The 23,839-nt window shown below is 35.5% G+C and overlaps 3 protein-coding genes across 5 annotated transcripts; 1 reads left to right on the top strand and 2 right to left on the bottom strand.

The window, feature by feature from the left end:
• Nucleotides 1–238: 238 nt before the first annotated feature.
• On the bottom strand, nucleotides 239–9,880 carry mtfr2 (mitochondrial fission regulator 2). Of its 3 annotated transcripts, none has more exons than XM_056449484.1 (8): nucleotides 9,831–9,880; nucleotides 9,342–9,540; nucleotides 9,149–9,253; nucleotides 7,123–7,247; nucleotides 5,653–5,855; nucleotides 3,849–4,140; nucleotides 3,586–3,769; nucleotides 239–753 (listed from the first exon to the last, which is right to left on the bottom strand). In XM_056449484.1, the coding sequence occupies exons 2-8, from the start codon at nucleotides 9,411–9,413 to the stop codon at nucleotides 709–711; spliced, it is 1,026 nt and encodes a 341-aa protein (XP_056305459.1). In that variant the 5' UTR covers nucleotides 9,414–9,540; nucleotides 9,831–9,880; the 3' UTR covers nucleotides 239–708. The 3 variants fall into 3 exon arrangements, with proteins under 3 accessions (XP_056305459.1, XP_056305458.1, XP_056305460.1); XM_056449483.1 differs by having other exon boundaries at nucleotides 9,836–9,868; XM_056449485.1 differs by having other exon boundaries at nucleotides 3,849–4,086; nucleotides 9,836–9,868.
• A 128-nt stretch (nucleotides 9,881–10,008) lies between these two features.
• armc1l (armadillo repeat containing 1, like) lies at nucleotides 10,009–14,697 on the top strand. Its single transcript, XM_056449486.1, has 7 exons — nucleotides 10,009–10,056; nucleotides 10,621–10,787; nucleotides 11,711–11,802; nucleotides 12,017–12,206; nucleotides 12,299–12,415; nucleotides 12,540–12,614; nucleotides 14,058–14,697. Exons 2-7 carry the CDS (start codon nucleotides 10,635–10,637, stop codon nucleotides 14,247–14,249), a joined length of 819 nt encoding a protein of 272 aa, XP_056305461.1. The 5' UTR covers nucleotides 10,009–10,056; nucleotides 10,621–10,634; the 3' UTR covers nucleotides 14,250–14,697.
• A 165-nt stretch (nucleotides 14,698–14,862) lies between these two features.
• nlrp12l (NLR family pyrin domain containing 12-like) lies at nucleotides 14,863–22,841 on the bottom strand. Its single transcript, XM_056449482.1, has 10 exons — nucleotides 21,016–22,841; nucleotides 20,745–20,918; nucleotides 20,447–20,620; nucleotides 20,154–20,327; nucleotides 18,947–19,120; nucleotides 18,703–18,876; nucleotides 17,696–17,869; nucleotides 16,819–16,992; nucleotides 16,522–16,695; nucleotides 14,863–15,797 (listed from the first exon to the last, which is right to left on the bottom strand). Exons 1-10 carry the CDS (start codon nucleotides 22,803–22,805, stop codon nucleotides 15,788–15,790), a joined length of 3,192 nt encoding a protein of 1,063 aa, XP_056305457.1. The 5' UTR covers nucleotides 22,806–22,841; the 3' UTR covers nucleotides 14,863–15,787.
• Between the last annotated feature and the right edge of the window lie 998 nt (nucleotides 22,842–23,839).

The following is a 23,839-nucleotide window of genomic DNA, read 5'->3' as shown; positions in this document are numbered from 1 at the left end:
AAGTCTGTGTAAAATCAAGATACACATTGTTATTCTTTAGGTGAACAATTAATCCATGTAAATTAATCCACAAAAAAGGTTAATTTTGGTAATCTTCAATCAAATCTGATCGTTTGCTTCCACGTTTGGAGCGCAAATCCTTGTCTATTGATGTCAGTATGCAGCAACTGACCAAGAATCATGTATTACAAAGAGAATTGTAATAATACACACTTTGACAGGTGGAAGACAACACGTGAAAGGTTTAGAACTAGGTTTATTGTTTCTGAGATGAATACTTCATTAGCTCTTTGTACGAGTTAACAAAATAAGGCAGAAAAATGGATGAACAATTAGTAAAACAAGTACCATCTTTCAAAACCTCAATAGCACCGGTTGAGTTGCTCAGATTGTTTCTTAGTCTTTAAATAATAATAAAAAAACTATATACTGCATAGATCAAACCATATTTGTATAGCAAAGCTCTGAAAAAGGGAAATTTTAGCAGACATTATTACTGCAATCCTGAATCACCTCTTGAAATGAGTTAAAAAATGAACAAAAAAAAAAGAAAGCTCAAAAAGCATGCACAGTGTTTTCAGATGGAGGTCTGTGTAATTAATTCACAAAGAAAGGCATAGGAAAAGGGAGACAGTGCAACCAACATTGAAAAGAAGTCTGTCAAATCAGTCCAAGACAACAACTCCTGGAAGACTTTAAGGTCAAGGCTCAAAGGTGAATTCGGCCCTGGCTGCGTCTGGTGTGCTGGAGAATCTGAAAACCAACACATGACTGAAGTCAAACTTTATAGCAAGGGTTCTGTCCCTATTACGGTGTAATAGTCATAGTGGAAAAGCTTTGAAATGTGATGAGAGAATCTCTTCTTTATACAAGATCACAAGAGGTTTCAAGAAATACAAAGATTAAACAAAATAAGAGCTATAAACTGAACCATTATTGTCCTTAAGTGTTTTATTCATTAACGATGTTGTTTCTGGCACCAGTGTTTAGTCCATGCTGAGGTGACTCATTTTTTATGAGGCTGCTGCAATGGACACATGGATGAAACACTGACCTCTACTGGCCGAACGTAATACTAAAAGCTTTAAAACGGAAGTTTTTTTAATAAGCACACTTCCCCTAGTGGTTTATGACATGCACTGCTTTTATTGCAGTAAGAAGGCTCAAAAATCTTGCTTTTACATGATCGAACATCTATTTGTTACTATGTCTTATGTTTTGGACACTCAAACGTCAATCCCACTTGCCCAAACATGCAATAAATCAACTTATAATATATAATCTGACAACACTGCTACTTTCAAACGAGTGTGTGTGCACAAACATGCAATCCCAATCAAACACCTGCTTGTTCTAAAAATCTGAAAGAAGAAATATGTCTGAACGCATTTTGGAAATGTCAGATTTTCTCTGGGCTCTACAAGTGTACAACAAAAGGTAAGGCTTTACAATACAGGACACATAGTTAATGTTAGTTACTGTATTTCCTATCATGAACACTACTTGCAGAGCATTTATTAGTTACAGTTCAACATTTATTAATGCATTAGTTAACGCCCAGAAACCACTTTATTTTCATTAAGCCAAAACCAACCACAAATATAACGAAAGGGTAGTAAATTTGCCAAGAGTGTACTGTTGAATTATTTTTAATTTCAAAGCATTTTCCCAAAACATAAGGGTTGTCACCAAAAATCATTCTATTTGCTGATACACAGAGAATGTTGTGGCCAAATTAACACTCAAATTCACCCTGGAGTGGATAAAAACATCCCCAACAGCACATACAGATTAACCAACACTAACAAAGATGAATAAATACTGTAATAAATATCAGATTTCATGTGTTTCAGTCACAAAAACAGTGTGGTCATGTAAAAAAAAAAAAAAAAAAACAGGCAAAACATGTAAAAAGTTTCCCGTTTTTGACTGAAAACATTAGCAATGTTTCCATCCAACTAAATTTATGTGCATTTAGCATAAAAAAATGGTTGATGAAAACCCTAAGATGCGCATAAAAACATATAAGCATAACTGAGTAGGACAAACTTTTTAGTCGATAAGAAAACATGAGCATAAACTAAGATGGAAACCAAATTTACCAAACAAGTTTCAGTATGGCCATTAAAAAGGTCATGTGATTTTGTTATAACAGATTATGTGATGATAAAAATGTGTGTGAATGGACAAATTAGCAGGCTGGGCACATTGTAAATTATCTGAAATGTTGTTTTGGTCATCCTAAAACGCCTTAACCATATTAGCATTAGTGTTATTATATTATTAATGACCTCCAAAATTGTCAAGAACGTCTGTGCACTGCGTCTCACGTCTTCAAACGCCACCACGTATTTCATTGCGTGTCGGCACTGTCTTCTGAGGCGCAAGTCATTTATTAAATAAAGAAACGATTAACCAGCTTCTCCTACTGCAGCAAATTGCTTTTTTACTTTAGATATTTAGCGCTACTTAATCAGGAAGTGACGATTTGGTTCTCTTTGACACATTGGATGGAAACGCTGCTTTATTCGCACGTCTTTTATGTGATAATCCAGCTTTTGCATAAATTTAATTCGCATCTTTGGATGGAAACATAGCTATTATCATATAAACAGCCTTTTTACCATCTAATCAGTAAAGTGCTTAATCAAAACAACACATCTCAAAACCATACCCGTCAGCATTGGGATGTGAAAATAAGGGATACCCCCCTTCTCAAAAAAAAAAATCCCCAAATTACTAAATATATTCATCTGGAATGGTTTCATTAGTAAACATTAGAAAAAGCTGCAAACAAATTAAACTGTTTGGCCTATTAAAATGAATAGCTATTGTAAAGAAACTGAATCGTAATCAATTCTCATTAACCTTCTCTTCTAAATTAAACAATTCTCATCAAAAGAGCAGCAAATGAATCTTTCCTTTAGATTCTTCATTTGATTACATTAATAATAAGGTGTCACTTCAAAAATGCACAGATCCATAATGAAAGCATTCGATTGCTTTTCTGACTGTTTATGCTCATTTAAGACTAAATTAGTTGTCTTTAAAAAAAAAAAACCCACCAAGATCGACATGATTAAGTTATTATGTGTATATGTCTGTTCAAAAACACACCCAAAACCCACAGTATTCACTTCTGCTCAGCTTCAAATCCCGTGTACAGAATCCATTTGTGAAACAGCATCTATTTATCAATATGGAGCATGTCAGCTGACAGTCACGCATCGCTTGCATGAAATATTTTGAGGATTGCAGAGGAGGGGCAATGGCGCATGTAGCGAAATGGTATCCCGCTGTTTTTATGTTTATTTCAAAGTGTTTTCATGCCTAAATAAAATGAAAGCACAGAACAAATTCACATTTAAGAGCAAGGGGCGTCCCCTGGTGGTTCGGCGGTGTGGGTTGCGTATAGGGAGGATCGGCTCTTTAATGTTTATTGCCACCCTTTGATTGAAAATACGGGAGAAATATCTTTACGCAGGATAGAATTGTCAAATATGGGAGAATCCCGGGCAAAACGGGAGGGTTGTCAGGTATGCTCAACACCTGACTTAGAAAAAAAAAAAAGAAGACTTGACCTACCCTGGGGGTGTCTGGACTGCTGAAAGGAGAGGGCTCAGCCGAGTGGTTCTCTTTATCAAACGAGTCGTCTCTCCGCCCGTGTGCAAACTTTCTTTTCAGGGCTTCGGCGATGAGAGCCGCTGGATCAGATGAACAAGCTATGCCTTTGCTTCTCCGTCTCCTTATTGGAGTTCCTCCTGGAGACCTATGAATACAAAAACACAAGTTTAGTATTGAGCTGCAAACTAAAAACTTATACAAGCTTTAAAACTTTCAATGCATACCTCTCGACAGAGCGCAGTTTGACCTGATTGAGGTCTCTCAACACATCTAACATTGAGGGCATGATGGAGGGCGCTGTAGTTAAGGATGGACCACATTGTGCAAGCGTTTCTGTTTTTGCTGCCTGTCTTTGTCGAATCACCTCCGATACAGACACATTAGTTCTAGTGGGCATTGCTGGAGGAGGAGGAGGAGGTGGAGGAGGAGGGGGACAGACAGGAGTAGACGTGAGGACAGGAGCTGGAAGAGGAGCAGAACAAGGAGTGCCAGGATGAGCTGGAAAAACCACAGGGCCTAAGAGGTAGATGAGCAATGGATATAAAAAGTTATTAGTAAGGAATAAATTTTGGTCACCTGACATCACAACCTAAATCTAACCTAATATTAATGTCTTTTGGCGTTGTGTGCCTGCTGGGCAATAACTAAATGCACTACAGAATGTTACGTTTATACACACACACACAAATGACATGCAAATGCATCAGCTTTTTACAGCGTAATACTCACTACACTTGAGTACTTCTGAAAGGGCTCATTTTTACTCATACTTTGAGTAATATTTACAACAGATACTTTTACTCCTGCACTATACTTGCACTACATTTTTAGGCAAGTAATGGTACTTTTACTGGAGTATGATTTTTCAGTACTCTTTCCACCACTGGCAATAGCCAAAAATACATTGTATGGGTATAAAAATCTTTACATTGTTCTTTTATGCCAAAAATCATTAGAAAATGAAGTAAAGATTGTGTTCCATGAAGACATTTTGGCAATTTTGCCCTACTGTTAATATTTATAAAACATATTTTCTATTTTTTTTTATTAACATGCATTGCTAAGAACTTAATTTAGACAACTTTAAAGAGTTTTTTTTATATATTTTGTTTTTTTAGCCACAGATTTCATATTTTCACATACAGTTAAAATCAGTCATTAGTCCACCTTTGATTTTTGATTTTTTTTAATATTTCCCAAATGATGTTTAACAGAGCAAGGGAATTTTCACAGTATGTCTGATAATATTTTTTTCTTCTGGAGAAAGTCTCATTTGTTTTATTTCAGCTAGAATAAAAGCAGTTTTTTATTTTTTTAAAAACCATTTTAAGGTCAATATTATTTGCCACTTTAAGCAAATTTTTTCAATAGTCTACAGCACACACTATCGTTATACAATAACTTGTCTAATTACCCTAACCTGCCTAGTTAACCTAATTAACCTAGTTTAGCCTTTAAATGTCACTTAAAGCTGTCTTGAAAAATATCAGGTAAAATATTATTGACTGTCATCATGGCAAAGATAAAATAAATCAGTTATCAGAAATGAGTTATTAAAACTATTATGTTTAGAAATGTGTTGAAAAAAAATCTTCTTTCCATTAAACAGAAATTGAGAAAAAAAAAATAAACAGGGGAGCTAATAATTCTGACTTCAAATGTAGTGGCATCTCAGCTAAATATTCACCAGGGTCACATATTTCATACATTTTTAAACATATTTTTAAACATACAACAAGGCAACAAGGCAAGGTTTTTAATATAAAAATAAAACAGAAGATGAAAAATAATCATACAAAAAAATTCACAGGGCTCTATTTATTCTAGTTAGCCAAGTTAAGGCATGTGAATAGCTATGGACAAAAAAAAAAAAAAAAAAAAAAAAAAAGAGAGAGAAAACTTTTTCCCACAATTGAATCACTTCGTGACTAAAAGAAAAACTGTTAGCACCACACTGCCTTCTTTTTATGATATCTCTGAAATCCAGCATTTACATCAACGGCAGATTGACGGAATTGGGTACTGTACCTGCTGGAGCTGTGATTATGGTAGCAATCTGTGCTCGAAGGCTCTGAAGTTCCTCCTCCAGAGCGGAGATCTTCAGGAGGGCCTCAGGCTGAGTGCTCTGTCCCAGGAACCCTCCGCCTCTCTGAGATTGTACAGACACGGACCCCAATGAGAGAGTCTCATAACCGTGAGGTACACACTTTTTCCTCAGTGGCACAGCATTCCTGTTATAAACATATAAAGATGTGACTTCCACACAGATGCTTTGATTGCCACAACCTTTTTACAGTAAAATATGTACAATTTTTAGATATAATAACAATTTAAAATAGATATGTAGTTTAAAATGAAAAGTATTCCTGTGATTTAAGCTGAATGTTCGGCATCATTACTTGTGTCACATGATCATTCTAATATGATGATCTGCTGCTCAAGAAATGTTTATGTTATCACTGATGTTGTGATCAGTGATGGAATCTGTTGGGCTGCTTCATATTTTTGTGAAAACTGTGATACAGTACCATTCAAAAAAGTGGAATAGTGTTTCCATCAGGTACCATTAAAAATATATTTACTATTATTTCTCAAGGACAAATAAAATTGCTCAAGAGTGCAAGTAAAGACATTTATAATAACATTTATAATCACGTGAATAAATGACATTATAAAACATGAAAATGTAAATGATATGGGCTGCACAATTTAAAATTTCAGCACCGATATCTCAATGTGTGTCCCCGTAATAGTCACATCGCAGGATATGCAATGTTAAGGGATTATAGCTGATCAGCACAACAATTGAGAATATATTAAAGATTTGTGGATTCATTGCAAAGTATAACCTTAGCAGGGTGAATCTTTATCATTTGCATGTGTTTTAAAGGCATTTCAAGAGAATTTAAAGCATTCGGGCACAAAAACGTACAACATTTGTAACTTTAATGAAGAATATTATTATTTAATTATTAATACAATGAAGACTATACAGTGTTATTTTACATTTCATTATTAAGTTTGTGTACCTGAATAATACTTGATTGTTTGAAAACCACACTGCACTGTTTATTTGACTTTTTTCTTTGCTATTGTAATTATTCTTGTTTGCCATTTGTTTATTATTTTTATACATGATTTACACCCTTACAATCTCACCCCAGTCAATCTAAATTCAAGATTTCCCAAATAGAGCTATTAGAGCCATCTGCTGAAATTGTATTTATTTCACAATATATATCACTGAAAAACTATAACCGCAATGGAAGATTTTTCTAATACCGTGCAGCCCTAAAATGATTGAATGCAAATTATATTTCAAAATGTTGTTTTTTTATTACATATCTGATCAAATAAATGCAACTTTGGTGATAAGTAGAGACTTTTCCAAAACAAACTGAACTTAAAATCTGGCTGATCCTAAATATTTGACAGGTAGTGTATATTTAGAACTGTCAGTGAGCTATTAATAAACACTTGGGTTTCTGATGTGACTACCTGAATTTTGTGTAACTGTCTTCTTCATCCTCGACCAACCAAAGCACATCCGCTAAAGTAGGAATGGCTGGAGAGTCCACTGACACATTGATATGGTTGTGTTTATTAAAGGTCTGCAGAGGAATCTTAAAGGAAGAGTCAGAACACATTAGTGAGGGTGCTCTTAAGTACTTTGAAGCTTTTTGCATGTTAAAGTGAGTCTCAAAACTTATTAACAATTTATACTGAGAGAAACATGCATGTTTTATACACAAGCGAGCATTAAGCTTGAGTTACAAAATGAGCTGATTGCAAAAGTGCGTATAAATATACGTCATATATATGTAAATATATTTAATTTTTGTTTTTTAATAAGTTTATTTATTGAAAATATGCATAACATTGGTGTGATCGTTTGTCAATATGCGTGCAAATGTGATCTTAGAATCGAGAAGCAGCATGACTAACTGTTAAAATAAGTGTTCGCATGAGCAAAAGAAAGCAGGTAAATACTGAGTGAGAGGATGATCACACGCATGGTGAGACACAGGCACACTCCCGTTACCTTGCGTTAAGTAATTGTGCCTGAAAACGCAACTGGTGCGATTGGTTCTGTTTGAAATAGACTAGACAATAAGTGGTGCTCGTGCACCCACAGTCCTGCTGCTTTCAAGAACTCCAGATTTATGACAGCAGTTGCTACTTTCGCTGCATTCTTTGAACAGATTATTAATAGGTTTAACGTTAAATGTGATCATGCACGTGATCATCATTTCATTAGGTCACATGGTATGTTTTTCACCTGCTTTCTTGCTTAATTCTTTTTAATATGGTTTAATTAACATTCTTTACAATAACATTGCTTTAATAGGAGATTGACTCTCTATTCATCTATAGTTAACTGGTTTTAGATACATGACAATCATTTTTTTAAACGTCAATTGTTTTTTGTTGAATAAAAAGTGAATGCATTCAGCTAAATTGTGCTTGTTTTGACATTATTTAACATTTGTAGCAAGGAAATAGTTAGTTTGGTGTGACCAGAGAAAATTTTGGTAAATGTTTTGTGTTAAGCCCTGAAAAGTCATGTGAAATAAAACTAATTGCAACGTGACACTTATGAAAGCACAATTTGAAAAAATGGCGAGTGGCTAGTAATGTTGGAAAAATACTAGCCACAGTGGCTGGTGATACAAAAAAGTCAATGTCAAGCCCTGATTATAATATATTTTTATCTAAACTTAAAATAAGCTAAAAAGAAGCTTAGAGATAAAAATGCATACAGGAAAATACTTGGAATTAACTAAAGGTTGAGACATGGCAGTAAGAGTTAGATTTGTTCTTGTGAACTAAAATAAATAGTTTTTGCTAAATGAAATTAATCTTAAATAAAACAAAATGTAAATATTAGATGACAAAAATGTCTCCGCAACTAACTGAAATGAATAAGCTTAAACTGAAGCACTTCAACTTCTAAAAGCACAACTGAAATACAAATAAAAAAGCTAAACGGAAATTTTAAAAATTATCAACAAACTAAAAATGACAAAAGTACATAAAACAATGAACATATACAAACACTAAACAACAAAACAGTTCCAAACTGAAAAAATACAAATAGTGCCAAATAGAAAAACAAAAAATAATAATAATAAATAGTGCCAAATTAAAACTGTTGAGTAACTAATTGAGATTAAGTTGGTTTTATTTTCGCACATTCGTTCAGTGACAACTTGTAACATGCTCTCTATATTGTTTACCATGGTGCTTTGAATATTCAGCCTGAAATCACATGCAAGTATGACTTGAAAACAACATCAGCTCTATTTATTTGGCATCTTGTACTTTGATAGTCATTGGCTGCTAATATGATTTCACTATTTAGATTTAAAAAACAATACTTTTCTGAAATTATATTATTAAGGAGAATGTCTGAATGTTTTTATATAAAACCAACTTTACCTCAATGAGTAACTACTGTAGTTTTTATTAATAGTATTCTTATATTTTATTAGTAGTACAAAATTATTTCTACTGCTTCAAATACCTGAAACCGCAATCGGGGGTAAGGAGAAAGAGGAAGATTTGTCCCAATCATACGGACTAGGCTTCGGTACTGTCCACAGTGTGTACTGTCCCATACTGGAACCAACTGCAACATTACACAAAGATGCACTGTTAATAAATTATAACTTACATTTAATAACTTTTTTTATAAATGTACTCGACTGCTTCAATACCATGTCTGGAGGCACTCCAAAATATTCCAGAACACATTTCAGCAGGTCAACGATGTCCTCCAGCAGAGACATTGACCGTGTTTGTGTGTGTTGTGCACGCTGGATTTCTGCTGACAGATGAACTAACAACACACACAGACACTGCACCAAACTTCTCCACGTGACCACAGGGATCAAATCAGCTGCATTCCGCTCAACTCTGTAACAAAAAGCGCAGTCAGAAGGTTTTTGCATTAAATCTGAAATGCTGAGATAAAACTAATGACATAATTGCAAGATAATAGTAATCAAATACAGCGGTAATTAACAGCATCGTCAACTGCCCTACCAATGAGTGCGTGAGAAAACACACACGTATCTCAAACATATCCTATAACGTTATTTCATTTTAGGACATATCTACGTTTCATTTAATCCCACTGTCGTCGTGCTACTTATTAAATGCCGCTTAAATTTACGAAGACAATTTATTTAATAAATGTTATTCACTTTACCTCCTCGCCGTCTCACGCTTCCCGTGCAGGTAAACTCAAATAAAGCTCTTTCTGTGAGAGCGTTTGTGATTGGTCCGGGCTGTGGGGTTGGCTCCAGTAGCCAATCAACTTGAAAGATTTAGAAACTACGTCAAAAGACGTTAGCCAATCATTTCGTTTGAACAGAAGGAGTGGGAAGTTTCGTATCTTGTGTGTGTGTGGTGTAAAAAGTAACGGTAGCGGTGAGTACTCTGTAAACTGATAAATTCAATCGTTGTTTTAACTTACACGAAGGAGTGTTTTGAGAACAATATGTAACAATGTTATCATGAATAAATATAGATATCTTAAAATTTACAATGGTGTAAATTTCCGTTGATTCAGAATAGAAATTTCAACACTTTAGCTGTTATGCTAACACACTATTAGCGGTAGTGTTTTGAGCATTTATGCTATTCGCGTTAGCTTTTCTGAAGTCTCATGTTACCATAAGTATTTGTGAACAAGGTGTACTTTTAAAGTCTAAAAATATGTATTTTACACATAGTTGGTAATGCCTTATTATTGTCGACATTTTATAAGCCTATTGTAAACAGTCACTTGATCGGAGCGGTTGAAATGTCTACAAAATAAAACAGAAATAATGCATGATACGCCCGTAATTACGATATTTAGTTAGCATAATAATTAAAACAAAGGCTGTGTTTTGTGTAGAACATAATCACAATGCATAAACCACATCTGGCCTGAATGTAGCTTCTAGGTATCTAGGTAATGAATTTTCTTAATATCCTCTGGTATTTCAGATCTCCACAAAAAAATGATGGACGCATTATCAGTAGTGACACAGCTGCGGGACTTGGCATCAGAACCACAGAACCGGGAGGTGATTGTTCAGGACCAGGGTTGCCTTCCAGGATTAGTGCTGTTCATGGACCACAAAGACCCTAAAGTGCTTTTTGCCACCCTTCAGGTACACCAAGACCTGATTTGTCAATGAACAAATCGTCACGTTGGAATTGCAACGTTCTATCTGCGTTCTGAATGATTTTGAGATATTGAGCTTCAAAGTTTTTGCATTCCATATAGCAAACAGTATGCGTGTTACATTTGTTTTTTAAATAAAAAGTCTTAAACAGCCCATATTTTACATGAAATAGGGTCATATTTAGGTTGTAAGGGTCTCCAACAACAGTCTAATATGCATGCAAGGTAAAAAAAACACTTTCATGGTCTTATAATCTGCATTTATTTTTACCTAATTATCCCAGCGACTCCCATATGAATCGTTTAGCGATTCATTTGTTCCCAAACCCCTCCTTAGGGCGAAGCTAATCTGCGCTGATTGGACTGATGACAGCCTGCTGCGATTGGTCGACGACACTGACAGGCTTCAGCGCGAGACAGAGTGAAATGGCCAGCTGCTAATCAACAATATAAAAGAAGTCACAGTGCATACACGCTTCATAGTGGATTTTGGCTGCCAGTGGGTGAATGTAAATACAGACGACTAACTATTTTATTAAGCAAAAAGTCCAAGAACTGGCGAGGAGATCTCCTAGCCAATTACAGTCTACCTGCTCTTTTCACACACACACACAAACATGGCCGGCGCGACCTAGGGCGGCAGAAAAGAGGGTGGCGTCAGCGACACCTCCCTCACCACCCGCCTCCTCAGTTATATCCGTGAATACCCAACCATAATATGGGCTCTTTAAAATGTAAACAACTTATTAAAAATCATCCCATAATGTAAATGAGTTGTCATTTAATAAGAATATGTGAATAACTCAATTTCGACAAAAATATCAGATAGAACCTTATAATTCTAAGGTGACGAAATGTGTATTATATGTATAATTTAGAGTTCTAAAGTGTCCTCTTATGTCTCTGCAGGCTTTGCGTTACTTGGCTGAATCGTCCCGTAACATCAACACAATGAAAAATGAGCTTGGCATGATGGTCAGCCTGGAGTTACTGATAAAGAGGTGTTTTATTTTAAACGCATCTCTTTTACTATTAATATTTTATTTATACCTGTAAATGTATAATAAAATCGATCATTAGATCTTCTGTTTATGTTCTGGAATGTTTCATATGAGCTTTGCATTTTGATATATACTATGAACTTTAGTCTAATTATGCACAATGCATCAATGCACAAAATTCATTATCCTTCATTCCTTTTTATATTCCCTGAAGGACTGATTTAACAACTGATATTACAGACCTAGCAACAGAGGTTTATGATTTGTTGAACGCTCAGTCACAGAAGCCGGGTTGTCAGACCCCAGAGCAACAGAAGAAGAAGAACAAACCTCAGTTCTTCATCAACAGCACCAACAAGAAAGCCAAATCAGTTACTCTCCACATACAAGGCTTAGATGGGGTGGTATGTACAATATGTGAATCTGTCACATGCACTTCTTTGATTGTCAATTGTTTGTGCAGATTATAAGCTAAGATGATGTTTTGTGTTGACAGGATCAGAGAGGTGTGTGTGAAGAGGCTCTTCTGAGGGTTAAAGGTGTAATCAGCTTCACGTTTCAGATGGCTCTGAAGAGATGCACTGTACGCATTCGTGCTGATCTGCCTACTGAGGTACTACTTTTTCTTTTCTTTTTCTTTTTTTAAGGAAGGAGTTAACTAAACACAGATGTGGTATTGTGATTTGCATGAAAAATGTAAAAGCAAATGTGTTTTTTTATTTTTTTTTTTTTTCCAGAGTCTGGCCTCTGCCATTGCTTCCACAAAAGTGCTTTCAGCTAAGCAGGTTGTGAAAGATGAAAATGGAGAAGAGGTGCGTGTTTCTGTTGCTCATCCAGGGCTCAATAATATGTTGGTCTGATCTGCTCAAGTCAGATTTTTATGTTTTGCTATTATAATAGTTATCAGTAAAGTAAAGCTTAAAATTATAAATAATTGATATTTATAATATATGTGCCCACACACACACACGCATATATGCACAAGCAGCTATAGGGGGAAATAAAAGATCTACTGAAAAATTTTCTAGGCATGGGTTTAAGTAAAATAAATTTCCAATTATTTTTTAAATTACAATTTTTTTTTTGTCATTTGATCTTTTTTTCTTTTACAAAACTTGGCTTTTGCTCAGAATAGATGTTTGCTCATACAGATGATGATTTTTAAGATGCCAATAAAGACATTAAAAAAAATAATAATTTAAGACAGCTATGATGATAAGGATGTAGAGAAACCATGGCCCATTTCCAATTCTATTTTGGGAACCTTCCCCTTGACCTTTGAAACAGAGTGTGAAGGGGAAGGGCTTTAAAATTTACCCCTTAGAAATAGGACAGCACCTGCACACGTCATCATATATCATCATGGTCTCTTGCTTTATATGAGATCAGACGATGGCGACTGCTGTAGTTATTCCTGTTGTTTTTTGTCTTCAGGAAATCACTGAAGCCATATCATGTTATCAAAACGATCTAATGTGGCAATAAGATTGTAACTGTATTGTGCATTAAAGTGGCCATATTTATCCATGTATCACATGAAAACAACATTAACATTATACCAGACACTGTAAAAAGCTCATTCCCAGCCACTAGACTTCTCACAGGGTATTCGAGTGTTATCGAGTGTCATAATGTTGTTGGACTGCTATACAGGTGTTATTAATATTAGAGTGATTATTATAAATCACAAAATTTAGCTGTTTTTATTTTAGCATATTTTTTTAAAGCATGACTGTAAAACACAAACGAGGTTATGAATAAAATAAAACGTATACTTGTTCGTTGTAATAATGACAAAAAAATACTAATTTGTGGATCTAAAATAAACATTGTAAATATTAAAAATAAATGTGTCCTATTAAATAAACAAAATAAAAATGTCCTGATGTTTTCATTTTGTTATGATTGGAAAATCAGTTAAGTGGCACCTGCATTATTTTTTATATGTTGCTAAGTATCGTGTACAGTTCATAGAAAACAATGTTTACAATTCTAAAAGACATGACGCAGGCACGTCTGGTCTGCAACACAAAAGACGTATAGAATTTAAATAAAGTATTCAAAAGTTAAGAAATGTCATCAGAAGTTTAAATATATGAATTTAAATCAGATCTCACCGATGAACTATGATTAGCCACTCACTACAAACCTTTTTATCTGTCTGTAAAGGATATTGCATGTATAATATTGCTGTAGAGATTGGACTCATAATCATACTGTTATTTATAATTTATATGTCTGCCTTGTGATCACAGGTCCTCATTCCCCTCAGCACTTCTGGCTCAAAGGTAGAAGAAAACTCCAATCTGCCGGATTACCTGCCGGAGGAAGAGAGTCCAGAGAAAGAGCTGGACCGTGCGGTGTCTCGCACTGGCGCTAAACAAGACACCGGCGGAAGCTGGTTGAACACAGCCGCCAGTTTCCTCACTAAAACCTTCTACTGGTGAAGATTGACTTTCACAGACTGCTTCTGTCTGAGCTTGGACCTCAACTTTTAAACGAAAACTGGCCTAAAAAAGCAACAAGCACCAACTAGCACTAAGGAAAGTCTAGTCATTGAGTGACATGCTTTTACAGGCTACAGAATGTGTCCTTCAGCTTATCAACCTGTGTTTGTCAAATCTCAGCCACATCACACTCTGTACTGAAAACTATTCATGTTGTACATTTTTGTATGTTAATGAACAGATCTTTCTTTTCCTCTCTTTCAGGAATCAGAAATATTCTTCTGTTTCTGCTGTCAGATTTGTGCTGTATTCTCTTTCCAGCGGATTTTCTGTAAATATTTCTATTTTTAGTGTGTCTATAAGGAGAACGTGTCGTCTAAAAATGGAAACAACTGAACAAGAAATTAAATGCATATTTGATGCTGTTTTGTGTTAAAAAAAAAAAAAAGGCATTTGATGTCATTTTTTTAAATCCTCAAAATATAGCGTTTATAAAAGAAAATATCAATAATAAAGATGACAAACCAACATTTAAAAATATCTTTAATAGTAGAATGGTTTAATTATGCAAACAATGCATAAATACCTTTTAAAAGTAAAACATTTGGTATCAGTTGAAACTACATAAATAAAAAACATTAAAACCAGAGAAACAAATCCTGGTTAACTTTGAGCTGCAGTTTGTAATGACACAGGTTTAACATAATGACACAGTTAAATTAGTGTGTTTATTATGACCTTTACAAAAAAAAGAAAACCCCTTGCCCTTTTTTTAAATCTGTTGTTAACAATGTCAACTACATGTACATCAGTCATTTCACGAGTTCACACTTGCAATAGTTTCAGAATAAAGCATATTTGGCGTGCTGTCCGGGGAGAGGGCTTTGAGCTCGTGGAAGACACCTAAACTCGAGTTATTCCTCTTATCAGGAAACAAAGAAGAATAGGGATTCGAGCGAAGTATCTAGACCTGCCCAAGAATGCTCCCCCTGGGATTGTAATGCTTAAGAGGTGAGGTGACGGGGTGGTGGAGGGATGCTAAAGTCGTAAGATGCTGCAGGTAAGACAGCTTTGGTATATATAGGGGTTTGGTCAAGAACTGATTGGATAATAGAATAATTGTCAATGACGTATTTGATACTGAAACTTCTACGCGTGCTCCTCCCGAAATTTGTTTATAAAACATCACTTTGTAACATCTGGTAGAAATACTTAGACTCTATATACACGCATTAATATGCAAACTTTAGTTTTAAAAAATCCTGCTAATATCACAAAGCTCTCAAAATTGTCCTCTTATGTTGTCTTGCATCTCCAGCACTGTACTGTGAATGAAGCTTAGAGTATCAAAAGGAAAGCATGAGTCTTTATGCCCACCATTACTGCAGTGCTATTGAAATGACTGCTTAGTATTGCATAATTTAATGAATAGTATAAAATAACAGTATAAATAATGCATATCTTTAAGAATAAAACATCTACAAAATAGAATTTGACATTCTGTCCTCTGATGTTGATGAGAGCTGTTCACACTGATGTTAAAACAAGCTGCAGAGACACAAACAAATATTAATAACTGAAGCAAAGCTCAATGAAAGCAAACATACAATTATATACCACACTGTAGCTACATTGTTATGCTCTTTCAGGTATTTTAAAGGGTTGGATCACCCAACAACAACATTTGTCATTAATTAATCACCCTCATGTTTTTCCAAACCCCTGAAACCTTCGTTCAGCTTCAGAATACAAATAAAGATATTTCAGATGAAATCCAGGAGCTCTCTTCCTCCATGGATAACAATCCTGAGATTTTTGAAGTCCAGAATAATCCCCAAAACAGTCCACATGTTTGGTGTGTCAATTGGAATATTATCAAGCTACAACAAAAATAATGCCTTTGTTCAACAGTTTCTCCTCCTCAGTGTCAATATAGGACACGCATTCATGAGAGCAATGTATTCTCTCTGTGTGTTTAGTTGCAGTCAACATATTATTGTGCATGGGCATTCAGGATGTACATTAGTGCAGTGTTCGTGAACATACTGACACCAATCAGGAGAAGCAACAAAAGCATTCTCGCAGATTGATGATATTGATGAGGGAGTTCTCAGATTTCATCTAAAATGTGTTCATTTGTGTTTTGAAGATGATCGAAGGTCTCGGGTTTGGAATGACATGAGGGTGAGTAATTATTGACAGGATTTTCATTTTTGGGTGAGTTATATCTTTAAATTCAAAACTACTGCAAATACCTCAGAGTAATACTTACATGAGTTTCTCTAGTTTGTAGTCTGGATCATCCAGAAGGCCAGACAGAGGCCTAACAGCTGAATCTGTGAGATTGTTTTCACTCAGGTCCAGCTCTTTAAGAATTGAGTGCTTAGATCTCAGTGCAGAGGCTAAAATGGTGCAACCCTCCGCTTTGACCCCGCAGTTAGTTAGCCTATAGGATAAATATGACTTATATATAATTAATCAAAGTAAGTGTCAAATACATGTATGTTAGTTTTCATCATTAAATCACATTTAAATTCTGTCACAGCAGCATAGATAGATATAGAGTTACCTTAATGTGTCCAGCTGACAGTGTGGATTTCCCAATCCAGCACTAAGGACTTTAATTCCCACGTCATGTAAATTATTTACTCCCAGATTCAGTTCTCTAAGACTTGATGATTTTTCTACAAGAATTGCTGCGAGTTTATCACAGGAGTCCACAGATAAACCACATTGACTCACACTATGGAGGGGAAAATGATCAAGTTTTATATCAATAAATGATTAACAATAATTAAATCAAATGTATTATTTTACTTAGCAATTTGAAGTTTGTGGCGTGGTAGAATTTTTAGTAACACTTTTACAAAAAGATTTCTATTTGTGACACTACTGACATTACACTGTAAACAAATCAATTAGTTACTTTACCTTACATTACATTTACTTACAAATTGAGATAATCCATTGTAACTTGGAACAATTAAGTTTACTTCACTTATTTTATAATTATGCACATAGTTCTTTTAATTATTACTCAACATTTCTTAGGTAAAGTCATTTAAAGCTTTAAAAGAAAATTTAAAAAACGTTTTAAAACTTTTTCACTTTTTAAAAGTCAACTACAAAGGTTATTTTTGACCAAAATACAGATTTAAAATATTTATAGTGTGTAAAAGATCAGAGCATAAAATGTCTCATGATGCTTCAGAATTCATACTAATAAGATGAATTGATCCTCAAGAAAGATTTCCAAAAAATCAAAAACAGCTAGGATGCTTTATATTTTTTGTAAACAAAAATACATTCCCCATTCAATTGAATGCTTTCTTTATAAAAGTATTAAAAGTAATAAAACTAGTATAGTAATGAAATATATTATACACAATAGTTGAAAGCCTGAAGAATTATAATGTTAGGATGTTATTTAAAACCATTGTACCTACTCTAATTTCATAATGTTGCCACTGTGGTTCCTCAGGACAGGAGAAAGATGCCTTATGCCTGCGTCTGTGAGCTCATTATAGCTCAAATTCAGCTCTCTCAGATGAGACGGGTTCGAGTTCAGAGCAGCAGCCAGGACAGCACAACCTTCCTGTGTGACACCACAGTCTCCTAAACTGTTATGACAGACATTTATTTTTAAAAATGCTTTTGTTGTATGTTAAGACTTGACTTACACCTGCTGAAATGAATAGCAGTCACATTTCAGCATCTAAATAAATGCAACATGATCAACCACAACGATAAGCAAGGCAATCGTGTCATAGAATGCATTGATTCAATATGCCTGCTCTCTCTCTTTCTCTCACACACACACAAATCAAACAAATATAAAGTTATTGGTATCCTTTCACTCCAGAAAACTCACAGTAAGAGCTGAGTGATATGACACCATGCATTAACATGCATTAAACACTAATATTTAGAAGTTTACATGAGTTTGTTGCCTCATTACAAACTTTCACAATATACACATTAAACTAAGATAGAATTAAATAGACCTTATGTCTCCTTGGGGTGTTGTTGAATTTATTCAAATTCCATAAATCCTGCATTTTGCATTCTGAGAAGCTGTGAACACTGTGTGTTTATGCATGGCTGTCTACTTCACTTTTGTACTCTTCCTGCATCTCCCATTTTCAAAATAATAGTCCCACATACTTAGTATTTTTAATACAAGCTTGTATAAACTTAAAAATAAGCTGGGAATTATAGCTGTAATCTCACTAGGAAACATTATGGCCAATCAAACGTTGCCTGGGGTGTGCATATTAATGATGCAGTGTGGATGATTTGACAATCAGAAATGAGCAAACAATGGTGTTTGAGGCTCACGGTATGCCATTTCTATGTATTGAACACCTATTTTTTTTTTTCAGTTATGCCTAGATTTCCATTCTGTGGCACCTTTTAAAACCTTTTCTGCATATAAAAATCTAAACTTGCTTACTGTAAAGTTTCCAGCCTACAGTTGGAGTTCTTGACCACTTCGGCAAGTGTGGACACACCAAAGTCCTTTATGTGGTTCTGTCTCAGATCCAGTTCTCTCAGAGAAGCCGGGTTACAAACAAAAGCCGAAGCCAAATCAGCAACACCCACCTCTGAGATCTCACACAACGCCAGTCTGAAATCACAGGACTCGCACATAAGTGGTTGTTTTGTCTTGAATGTAAATTGAGATTTGAAACACTCACCTTAAGATCTCTATTTTACAATGAGGGCTTCCAAGTCCGCTTGAGAGCATTTTTACTGCTCCATCATATATTGCGTTGCCGCTCAGGTCTAAAGCTTTCAGAGTGGAGAAACTGGATCTCAGAGCTGAAGCCAAAAACTGACAGCATTTCTCAGTGAGCAAACCGTAACTTAGCCTGTGGGTGGAAGTGTGAACATTTTGGTTATTTAGAAAAAGTTGTTAATTTAAAAGTGTACTACCATTGATAAGTGGGGTAAGATTAAGATTTCGGCTCTTATGCTCACTAAGGATACTTGATCAAAAATACAGTAAAAATGTTATACTGCACTGTAATAAATGCAGGGTTATACACAATACATTCATGCTGTTCCAACACAAATTTAAGTTAACTTTAACGATTAAGTTAACTTAACAAAACTAAGGGGATTGAACATAAAACAATTAAGTTGTCTCAAACAAACTCAAGAATTGTGTTTTTCAATCTCATTTCAAATATTTTTTTTTTTAATTGTGTGAAATGTCATTGTTTCAAAATTTCATTTTTTTATTTTACCATATAATTGGTGTTCAAAAAATACATTCTTGCAGAAAAAGTTTAATAATAATATTAAAGTCATGGCAAAAATGTTTTCCAATACTTAAAAATGTGTTTTTAAGGTATATATTTTATAAAGATTTTTAAAATAAAACAAGTTCCTTACGTTAATATGTAAATGTTTGAAAAAGGTTTTTTTGACAGTCAATTTGTATATTCATTTATTCATTTCATTAATTTTCTTTTAGGCTCAGTCCCTTTATTAATCTGGGGTCGCCAAAGTGGAATGAACCGCCAACTTATCAGCATGTTTTATGCAGAGGATGCCCCTCCAGCTCCAACCCATCACTGGAAAACAGCACTACCCACTGCGCCACCGCGTCGCTCCAATTTTAATATACTTAAAATTTCGGGCAGAATTTAACCTTTAAAATGTTCTGGACTCAATGCTCCTGTAATTGACAATAAAGTTTTTATAATTTTTTTATAATTATTTTTTCAGAGTTTTTACCTTTAATGGACAGAATAGTAGAGATTACAGGAAAAGTGAGGGGAGCAGAGAAAGGGAAAGGATTGGCAAAAGAGCACATCAGTGCCATGTGTTGACTCACTAAGCTAATAGTGTTGACATTTGACAATACAATTAATGAACCCCAAAAAGAGGAAAAAGTACCACAGTGTTTCAAGCTGAGAGAGGGGAAGTTGGATTACATCCGAAAGCTTCTGCACTCCATCATCTCCTGGGTTATTCCAGTGCAGGTCGAGCTCTCTGAGGTGAGACGGGTTAGACTGTAGTGCTGAGGCTATTGCGAGGCTTCCTTTAGCTGTAACTCTGCAGTCCTTTAGTCTATGATTATAAAGATGACATGATTAAACATGATCGTGAGGAAAAATATATTTCACATTTGGTATTGGTATCTTCTGTTGATTCGTTATTTGAGGATGTTTAATCTTACAGCTACTGACCTCAGTATCTTAAGACTACAGTGCAGATGTCTTAAGTAATCGGCCAGTATTTTAATTCCTGATTCTCTCAGACTGTTTTCACTCAGGTCCAGTACCCTAAGGATTGGCAGTTTTGGGAGCAGTCCTGATTCCAGAATGGAGCAGCCACGTGTGGTGATTCTGCAGTATGAGAGCCTGAGAAGACAGTAACACCATCACATGACTCCTTAAAATATGAATGAACAATTCCGAAATCACATTATTTGTAGGATAAAAGCAAAGTGAATTATTAGACAGGGTAGTAAAAAAAGAGTTTTACCTCAGTTCCTCCAAATTACACTGTGTGTTCTCCAGTCCGGCTGTCAGAAGCTCCAGTCCTTTGTCTCCAATGGAGTTATTGCACAGATCAAGCACTCGTACATTTGAAGAACTGGAGCCAACACTGGAGGCAAGAGCTCTGCAGCATCTCATAGTAAGACCGCAACTATCCAGTCTGAAATATAATGGAAAAAATCATAAACAAAACCCAAACACACAACCCTTTGAAAACCACACAAATCGGATGGAAATATGAAAGCCCAAAAACTCACAGTGCCGTCTCTGAAGCTTTGACCACCGGTAACAACCTGATGAGTCCTTCATCTGATCTGACATACTTTTTTAGGTCGAACGTATCCAGCTTTTCATCTGACGTGAGTAACACAAACACTAGGGCAGACCACTGCGCAGGGGAGAGTTTAGAAAAGTGGCCGGAGTTTAAGAAGCGCTGGACCTCCTTGACCAGAGAGAGTTCGTTCAGTTCATTGAGACAGTAAAAGAGGTTTATGGACTTCTCTGGAGAGGACGTCTCCTCTATCATCTTCTTAATGTATTCAGCTGTTTCTTCAGTGCTCTGACCGCCTCTGTTACCAGATTGAGAAAGCAAGCCTTGCAAAAGACTCTGATTGGACTCCAAGGAAAGGCCCAGAAGAAAGCGTAGGAAGAGATCCAGGTGTCCACTGTCACATAGTAGAGCTTTATCAATTGCACTTTTATGCAACTCAAGCAAGGTGGCCTCCTGATGCTCTTCGTGATCAAGAACGTTGTTTTGGTGGACTTTAAACATGTAATACACATACATGGCTGCCAAAAACTCCTGAATGCTCAGATGGATGAAGCAATACACCTTATTTTCGGTCACTGCAGACTCCTCTCTGAATATCTCTGAGCAAACGCCTGAATACACCACTGCCTCCCTCACATCAATCCCGCAACCTGTCAGATCTTCCTCGTAGAATATCAGATTGCCCTTTTTTAGCTGTTGGAAGGCAAGCTTACCAAGTTTTAAAATCATATCTTCATCTTCCAGACAGGGGTTGTAATCTTTAGCATATCTCGTGTTTTTCGCTTTGGTTTGGATGAGAAGAAAGTGTGTGTACATTTGAGTGAGTGTTTTGGGAATCTCTCCATCTTCAACTGTGTTGAACATTCGCTCTAAAACAGCAACTGAGAGCCAGCAGAAGACTGGTATGTGACACATGATGTACAGACTTCTTGATGACTTTAGATGTGTGATAATACGGCTAGAGAGGAGTTTATCATTGATTTTCTTGTTGAGGTATTCCTCTTTTTGAGCATCGTTAAACCCTCGAACTTCAGTCACCAGGTCAATGTACTCAGGAGGAATCTGATTGGCTGCTGCTGGTCGGGATGTGATCCAGATGAGAGCTTCAGGAAGCAGAGATTTACTGATAAGGTTGGTGAGCAATCCGTCAATAGAAGCTGGCTGAGTTGAGTTATTCAACTTTGTGTTGTTCTGGAAATCCAAAGGAAAGCGACATTCATCCATACCGTCAAAGATAAAGAGAACTTTTTGGTTTTCGTCTTTAAAGCATGCTTCCATTTTGAAGTATTGGAGAAGCTCCGTCAAGCTGAACAGTTTTGCTTGCATCAGATTCAGCTCTCGAAATGGCAGTGGATACACAAACTGGATATCCTGATTAGCGTTGCCTTCAGCCCAATCCAGTATAAATTTCTGAACTAAGACGGTTTTCCCAATGCCCGCAACTCCCTTAGTCATCACACATTTTATGGGTCTGTTTTGTTCTTGTGAGTGTTTGAAAATGTCATTGCATTTGACTGGAATTTCCACTGTGGTTTTTCTCCTCAACGCTTTCTCAATCTGTCTCACCTCATGCTCTTTGTTGACATTCTCACTTTCTCCCTCTGTGATGTAAAGCTCGGTAAAGATGTCGTTCAAGAAGGTGGGATGGGATCGTTTGGACATGTCATTGTGAATCCATTGAACTTTTACTTTCAGTCTTGATTTATATCTTTGTTGGCAGTCCATGATTAAACCGCAACCAGGAATGTTGTCCTTGTGATACCTGTAAACATTCATTGACTATGAAACTCACACATTCTGTCCAGGTTTGAGGTCAGATTCATTTTAAAAAGGTGTATATATGTTTAATTTGCAAGGACTCATTAAATTGATTTAAAAAAGTGTCATAAAAGATATTTATATTTGAACAAAAATTATACAATCAAATGCTCTTCTGTAAAGCCTTGTATTCATCAAAGAATACTGAAAAAGTATGTCATGGTTTCCACAATAATAACAAACATCACGACTTATGATTCATTTTTTCAACACTGATATAATTTTTTTAAGTAACAAATCAGCATATTAGAATGATTTCTGAAGTATTGTGCAACAATGAAGACTCATGTGACAGGATTACATTGCAATATTACAGTTTTTATTGTAATGTTTTATCAAATAAATACAGCATTAATGGGCACTTTTTGTTTTTACGTTTGACCGACCTTACCATTGCTCACTGGCACAGTCTTCAGTGTTGAAAGAAACTGGTTCAGTCATTGATACCTTGCCTTTGTTTGACAGACGATGCAGCTTGCTCTGCTTAACAAAGCTTTAAAATATGTATATGATTTAATATATGGTTCGGCTTTATTTATGCTTGTAGCATGTGAACAATAAAATCATTTTATTGAACATTTAAGACTGTTGAAAATTTAAGCCTGATTTGGCAAAAAGATATTAGCAGTAATATAGATAAAGATACCTGGGATAGAATTCTTTCTCATAGTGGAAAATATATAAAAGAAGACAGAGGTAAATTTATACAGTATAAGATACTTCATAGGTACTATTACACACCAGTGCGACTTTTTAGAATGGGATGCTTAGATGATAATAAATGCTGGAAATGTAAACAGGAGATTGGTACATACTTTCATGCATTATGGCAATGTACAAAGATTTAACCCTTTTGGGAATCTGTATTAATACAATTAGGTAGATGTTTGGGATTTAATATCCCTCTCTCACCCAGGATATGCCTTTTAGGTGACAAAACTGCGGTTCCACATGTTACAAATGATAATTTTGGGCATTACTACAGTATTAGC

This window comes from Danio aesculapii, chromosome 23, assembly GCF_903798145.1.
Source record: "Danio aesculapii chromosome 23, fDanAes4.1, whole genome shotgun sequence".
Classification (NCBI taxonomy): Eukaryota; Metazoa; Chordata; class Actinopteri; order Cypriniformes; family Danionidae; genus Danio; species Danio aesculapii.
The sequence above is the reverse complement of the archived record's forward strand: the minus strand, read 5'-3'. Positions and strand labels throughout refer to the sequence as shown.